At 34.2% G+C, this 7,551-nt stretch overlaps 1 protein-coding gene across 1 annotated transcript in view; it reads right to left on the reverse strand.

The window, feature by feature from the left end:
* Nucleotides 1–7,551, reverse strand: part of LOC106760125 (calmodulin-binding transcription activator 5) — a 16,546-nt gene extending 8,995 nt beyond the window's left edge. The window contains exons 1-7 of the mRNA XM_014643563.2: nucleotides 7,416–7,551; nucleotides 7,116–7,263; nucleotides 4,544–4,669; nucleotides 3,942–4,057; nucleotides 2,077–2,165; nucleotides 1,860–1,905; nucleotides 891–1,014 (exon numbers count right to left, since the gene is read on the reverse strand). Of these exons, the coding sequence (XP_014499049.1) occupies nucleotides 891–1,014; nucleotides 1,860–1,905; nucleotides 2,077–2,165; nucleotides 3,942–4,057; nucleotides 4,544–4,669; nucleotides 7,116–7,179 (565 nt within the window). The 5' untranslated portion in view covers nucleotides 7,180–7,263; nucleotides 7,416–7,551. The remainder of the gene's footprint in view (nucleotides 1–890; nucleotides 1,015–1,859; nucleotides 1,906–2,076; nucleotides 2,166–3,941; nucleotides 4,058–4,543; nucleotides 4,670–7,115; nucleotides 7,264–7,415) is intronic.

Consider the following 7,551-nt stretch of genomic DNA (forward strand, 5'->3'; position numbering starts at 1 on the left):
GCACTTCCCTCCATACATATATAAATCAACTTCATCTTCTCCTTCTCTGTCACTTCCTGTATGTCGAAGAACTTCTCAGCCTTTGCTATCCAGCCCATGGGGTCAATCCCTTCAAAAGTTGGAAGCTCAACACGCTTCATCCAGCTGCGATGGATTTCCCTTCGTTCGTCTTCCGATTCTTCCTCCGACGTCTCCGACGAGCNTCGCTCGCGTTCGCCACTAACAGACTCTCGACTCCCTTCCGAGCTCCGGTCTCGGTTCTTGGAGCGTCTTCGAAAGGCTCGCCGAAACTCGTTGGTCATTTCTCGCATCTCCGCCCTCAACTCTTCCACCGTCGACTCCATCGCCACCATTCGCCCCTCCATTTTTCGTCGCTCCAGCTTCCTCCGATCCGGAAACCTGTTAGGTTCCTTTACTCAAGGAACGTAACAGATGAACAATCCACACACACACTCCCAACAGTAAGAAAGAAAGGTATGAATATAAACTGTATTTATCTGTAAAAATATGGATGAACAGTAAACAAAAGAGTATTTCCCAAGGAAGCCTCCCTTCCTCCACTGGAATCACGCTCCAGTCTCTACCTAAAAGGCACTCCAAAAGATCCGATCCCCTCTCCCTATTCTGATTCTTATTTATTCTCTCTCTCTTCTAACAACCCGTAACCCACCTTGCTCCTAACACGTGTTTGTCTCACCCCCTACGTGTTTGCCTTGCTCCCTACTCTCCTTACACGTGTTTAGCTGACTCCTCTTTTATTCTACCTTGTATAGACCTTTAATGGTCTAACACAATATCACAAAGAAATGTAATAAGTCATTCATATTGAAAGCCTTATGAATATAACTTGTAAGAACGTGGACTGGAATCATCTAAAAGCTATTTCTCACCAGCACTGTGAGCACTTTTCGCCCCAGAATCTAAGTCTTCTGCTAGAATCCAAGATGCAGCTGGGTCAGAGACAGAACTTGAATTTGAATTTACAGGTGTAACAGGAGAACTTTGCAATTGTATCTGTATCATAAACCACCACCAAGCTTTTAAGGTTAGAAAACCAAATTATTCAGTAACTAGTTCAAATGAGAAAGCATAAATGGCACATATCCAACAGTGGAAGGAAAAGGCTCCTCTAAATTCAGTAAGGATGTATACACCTTCGATTTAATTTGAATTAGAGTATTATTTTACTAAAATTTTAGGTGGATACACCCCTTGCTCACTTTAGACACAAACTCTCTAGAGGAGCTTTTTCTTAGCTTGAGATGCCTTTAAATATATGCATTGGCAAACAACATCGCATATTTCCAACCAGACCAATTTATTCCCCCTCCTCTCCCCAAATAAAAAAAGAAAAAATAAATAAAACAACCAAAGCAATTTGCATGAGAATAAATGAAATTTCCAACCACACAAATTTAAAAACAGTGTGAGACACTATTCTTATGGAAAACTTTTGGCATCCAGACATCAAATGATCAGGTCCGTAATGCGAGCTCTAATACCAACAAAACAGAGACAAGAAAAGATCTCTTGGACTGAAAAGCATGTTTGGGAGAGAGTCGCCCAGCCCTATCATACATATAGCAATATTGTACAAAGACTCAGAGGTAATATAAGGAAAATATTTCATGGAAAACAATAAACTAAGCTAACACATTTTTAGCCTCTAGATGGTAAGATTTCTATAATCTTATCAGAATTTCAACAATACAATCTTATCATAATCTCTACAATAAACTGATAATATATGGTTTTTCTATCATGCAAAGCAGCATGCACATAGCAAATCTTAGTCCTCATTCGGGCATGAAGTTAAATTTTGTAGAGGAATAAGGAAGAAAGAAAATGACTAACACAACCTCTCGTGTTTCACGATAATGAACAAGGACTATGTGCTCCAAATTCCTGAAAACAAAACCATACCGATTGGAACTCACATTACCATTAGCAAACTTACTTTTATTCTATTTTTTGATAAAAATGAAAGAAATACATAACCCCTATTACTAATTCAGTCACAAATAAAGACATGCACGATATATTGGAATTGGGAACCTAAAGTCAAGCAAAACATACTTATCAAGCAACCAATAACATCTACGGACAAAGGTCGAGTTATCTTGGCCATGTGCATAGTATACATGGATCCTTTCTTCATTGCCAACCTGATTGAAGAAGACAGAAAAAAGAATAAAGGAATGCAAAAAAAGTAGACACATGGATAATTAGTGACTGAATTGAACATTAGAATTTCATATAACAAAATTCCGTAGAAAGAGAAGTTGATAATAGAAAAAATATGGTGTAATATGGAGACAAGAGTAAAGAGGAAGCATAGTTTATCCCTCCTGTCACTTAATGTGAATGATAAAAGTAAACTAAATTACTTTTTTCAATCCCTCTAGTTATTTACAAAGTTCAATTTGGCCTCTCAATTTTAAAAATTTTAGTTTGGTCCCCCAAGTTTTAAACTTAATGCAATGCAGTCCTCCTCGGTCCTCTTGGTCAAGCCAAAACTAATGGTGTTAGAATTTAAAGCTAGTGGCAGTTTTCAACAACCACTGTATTTTAATTAGTAAAAGATTAAAAAATATAATAAGTTTAAAACTGTAGATGAACAAAGCACAGATAATTGATATAAATCTATTAATAATCCTAAATCTAACAGAAATTGTTCTGGTCGAGGGTTAGTGTTAAGGAATTTTGGATCCTTGTATGAATGGATTAATCTTTTTGTAACAATTGTATCAGAGTCTTGCAACAAACCCAACGTCTCGAGTTTGAACCTCGTTGAGACTCCTATTCCTACAAAGGAGGAGTCCCGAATTCACCCGGCTGCCAGGTGTCAGCCTCTGAAAGAGGGGCCTTTGCTAGGGAAATTTGGATCCTTGTATGTATGGGTTAACCATTTCATAACAATTGTGTGAGTAAGTACCCGATTCCTTGATATTAGGAGGTGGGTTATCTTTGAAATTTCAGCTATGATTTTAATTGACTGAACAAACTACCCATTCGCCCTCAAGGACAACTAAAACTACATTAATCATAAATAGAAACCCCTAATAAGACATATCAGTATAGATATTCTTTTTTGGTTACGTAGACCTGGTTTTGATGGCACGTAAATGATGTCTAAATCCACATAATGTCAAAAACTCCAAGACCGAACACTAAATTACCACCCATGGCTCATTGAAGAAAGCGCATTGAATTGAATTTGGTAATAAAACTGAGCTTTAGAAAGCTCCTACTGTTTCAATATTCAACCTGTTTTAGTATCAAGATAAGATATCATTCAAACCTATGATCTCATGAAAACTATCTGACTATCTCACCACTAACCCAATTCTAGTGGCTTCCTTAAAGATTTAGCCCAAACACGCAAGAGGCTACTTGATGATCATAAACATGATGATTTTGTCCCCCTCTATATTTACAAGATAACAAAAACTGGCCATATACAGTTAGGTGTAGTTCTGAAAAATTTAGTAAATAAGCTAGCTAAAAGTTTATAAGAAAGCTTACTGAATAAAGATTTGGTAAAACTAGCCAAAAAGTATAGAATGAAAGTTAATTACTGGGCCATAAGTTGAAATTCGGTACTTTTAAGATAATTATCACTTTCCAAATTTTAATTTATTTCACATCATCTGTCTTCTTAAAAGAAGAAGAAACACTGATCAACTGATGCCACTGGCCACTCCAAAAAACCAAAACTTTAGTTAAACTAATTCGAGAGTCTAATTAAACGGGATTGAGGAAGGCACAAGAAAACATTAGGTACTATATTAAAAAAGACCAGTTTTGCTATAGTAGGAGAAAGCATTCAATGATCAAATTGAACACAGGAGGAACCAATAAAACCCCCAGGATACTTGTTCAGAATGGAGTAGCTGCTAACACCAAACTTCAAATAAACAACCAGGAAATGAAATCCTCACTTTTAAGTGTTCATGAGCTTCTTTAACAGTTTTCCCATCGCTTTTCTTTTTCCAATTGTGCCCATCTTTTCTGAAATTTCTAAGCATCTTGCGGTCAAATAGTACAATAGTACCACCTGTTTTACAAACAAAATTATAATCCAACATTAGTAATGATTGGACTCCTGTTGAACGTCATAATTCTGGATAATGCAAACACTTTACTAGTTAGATGCAAACATATTACTCTAGCTAAAATTTCATTCCATAAATCTATGAAGGAAGAATGCCAAAAATTAATCATGGAGGTTTTACACATTGCTTTATGCTCATAAAACACACACTTGAACAATACATAAATTTGTGTATAAAACCTTTTCTTCTTTTGCCTATCTTACTTTTTGTTAAGATGTGCTTCAACAAGAGTGAAAGATCTACATGTTCACAAATTTATAGCATATTCTACAAAACATGAAATGCTCAGGAGCAAGAAAATAAAAATGCTACATGAAAAATAACAAATAGAAGTTGAGATACATGAACGATAATGATGAGAAGCAATCTATACGACAATACATATCTAATTTACAAACATCAAGTTTCTGTTAATAGTAGCATATTACTTTCGGGCAAATGCACTGGCTTGGCCTTGATCTTGAAATATTTGTAATTACAGAGTATGGCATGTATCTCATTTGGACGAAGCCATCTGCTTTTTGCTTCCTCCATAGTATTACTAACATCCAGATCTGGGCCACAAATAAGAAATTAATTTAGAAAAACAAATCAACAAACAGTTTAAAGCGATGCTTTCACATCTAAAGGTTTTAACTTTGTACTTCCTTTAATCAGTTTGCATCCTAACAAAAGCTATTATAGATATTTATGTTTGACATCTCAGCTGGTTTACTGAGTCTTTTGACCAATCCTAGTACAATCATGAACCTTCTAGCTATATGTTGCAACATTTTGTTAGAGCATGTCAAATTTCAAATTAATATATAACAACATTGCCAGTCACAACTGTCTATCTGATAAGATAATAACAAATAACAATTCGTAAATCTTATAAATGATGGCATAAAGAAGAACAATTTATTCATAATCATCCTGAACACAATACATAGAATTTATTATTAATAATATTTCAGAGAAGTTCAGTTTAGTTTAAGTTAGTGCTCAGTACAGTTCCAATAAATTACTTCATATTAACTTGCAGGAAGAAAATATGAAGGTAAGATGAATTCAGTTTCTCTCATAAGTCAAATTCAACTATGCACCTTAGTTTTAAGCAAAGTCTTTTAAAAAAAATAAAGTCATAAGTTAATTTTAATTTCTGGCGTCAATAGAAAATTATATATCAAGCCTTTTGACAAGCAAGGAAAAGCATTTTCTAATATGAGGAAACAACACAAAAAAATGGAGAGTTGCCGTGGTACCATGTTCTTTTTAACTTCAGTACCAATACCCATAATTTAAGTTCTCAAGGAATGATTTCTTGTCAGTTCTTCCAAAAATGTTTGAACTTCATCAAGTTTAAACAGCAGCCAATACTAGATCAATCAACAAAATCCTCTATTACTTGTTTTCTACAGAAACACCAAGAGAAGTTCACACTTGACGAAGGAGAAACAATCTACAACCAAACCAGCAGCACTTTGTTTCTTCACTTCAAGGTTGCATTCAAAATCACACTCTAGAATCTTTAGGAGACAAAAAACTGTTGGAATATAAGATTACATTCGTAATTTAAAATCTAAAATATCATTCTGTTTATTTTGAAATCAGTTTTTTTTTTTTAATATGTAAAACTACCCACTATCTTCTTAATTCCTCTTTTATAGGATTCATATTTAACACGTTAAACAGATATTTTCTGTTTTTGATTTTCTCAGTTGAAGGATTCTTTATTAATTAGTTTCTCAACGGGGTGTGCCACTTCTGTAGGCAGTGCGTTTGGGGTCTTATTCTCATAAATAGTGCTCAGCTCTTGAGAAAAGGAGAAAAACACAAAATATAAAATCCAGTTTACTTATATATAAATATTCAACCCAAACTATCCTAAATTTTTTCATCTATTATATTTAATATTCATGCTGATTATTATACACATTTTTTGTGTTTTAATTCTGATGGATATTCTACTATTTCTTTCATTGTTCTAACTTTATATGTTAAATTTTCTATCCAACAATCTTAACAGAAAAACAAGTTCTTGAGATTCTCTTTCTTTGAGTAATATGTTTCTGTTTTTAAAACATGACTGCATGGAACATGCAATTCTTGTCTCTACGCATCTGCCAATATTTCAATAAGAAATGTCTTTCTTTATGCAACTCTTACTTTATTCATAGTGCTTACGAGTAATTATCTATAAGGAACTACATTCATAAGTGCCTTGGATTGCACTATATTGTATTCAATAGTTCTATTGGCTGACCTTATTTTTCTGTCACTTTAAGCACCATAAGAATGGAAGACAATGGATCAAAAACAAATAAGAAGAGGCGTCATAAGTGTGGGAGACATTTTGAAGACACATTCACACACCCAAAAGTAACTGAAAGTCTATTTATCTGTGAATAATAAAGCAATAAGATATAATATTATTGTATGAGACACATTAGAACTTATAGTGATAAAATGGTTTCATGATTGATGATATATATAGATAATGAACATTTGAAATTTTTCATAAAATATTTTTTTAAGAGATAGAACAAAGTTTAAATGCAATTAATTTATCTACATGTGATACAATTCATGTCATCATATATCATATATTAAAATTGACTAAAAGTATGCTTCGATGATAAAAGTTGGCTAAGTATTTCATATGCATTTGAGAGAGTAACAAGCTTGTTTCTTAGTTGTGTTCTTACAAGTAAAATCCTTAATGAATAAAACAAAGGCACCTCAAGACATAAATCCATCAGAAATTTTAACATCTGAGGGTGTTATTTCTCTAGACTTTGTCAGCTCAGAGATTTTTGCGAATCCGATTACAAGAGAACCAACATGCCAAAATTCCACACAAAATCCAACCCCCCAAAAAATAAATAAAACCATGGCACAAAGAAACGTTAAAAAAAGTTGGAAGCTCTCAAAAAATAAATTGAAACTTAATAAAAGTGTAGGTTCAGCCAAACATGAGCATAATCAAATAGAGAGGTAAGAGGAGAAGAATGCAAGTACCCTGCAAGGTGTGAAACCCATGTATCTCTGAACCCACAAGCTGCCCCGTTAAGTCGTGTGCCATCAGAAAAAGACAAACCAAGTGCAAATTTTCGCCCCCAACACCTCCTTCTCTCACCACAAAACCAACAATTGCATCACCGACAACCTTAGCAAGCAGTCAGCAAACACATGATCAGACAAAAGAGAAGAGTAAACAAGATAGATAATATATTGGAAACCATAAGTTGTGAACAGAAAACGAAAATGGTCAAAGTCAAATGGGGAGAGAAGAAAAGAAGAAAAGGTGAGAAATTTTACCTGATTGGAAGATGGGTATGTTAGAATCGGAAGAAAGAAAAACGCAGCTGGGAGCTGAATAATAATGACACTGCTTTCCTCTGTTCCTTTTTCGTACTTTCTATTTTCTTTATTGTCGACTTATTTTATTTCTCTG

This window comes from Vigna radiata, chromosome 5 (genome assembly GCF_000741045.1).
Source record: "Vigna radiata var. radiata cultivar VC1973A chromosome 5, Vradiata_ver6, whole genome shotgun sequence".
NCBI lineage: Eukaryota > Viridiplantae > Streptophyta > Magnoliopsida > Fabales > Fabaceae > Vigna > Vigna radiata.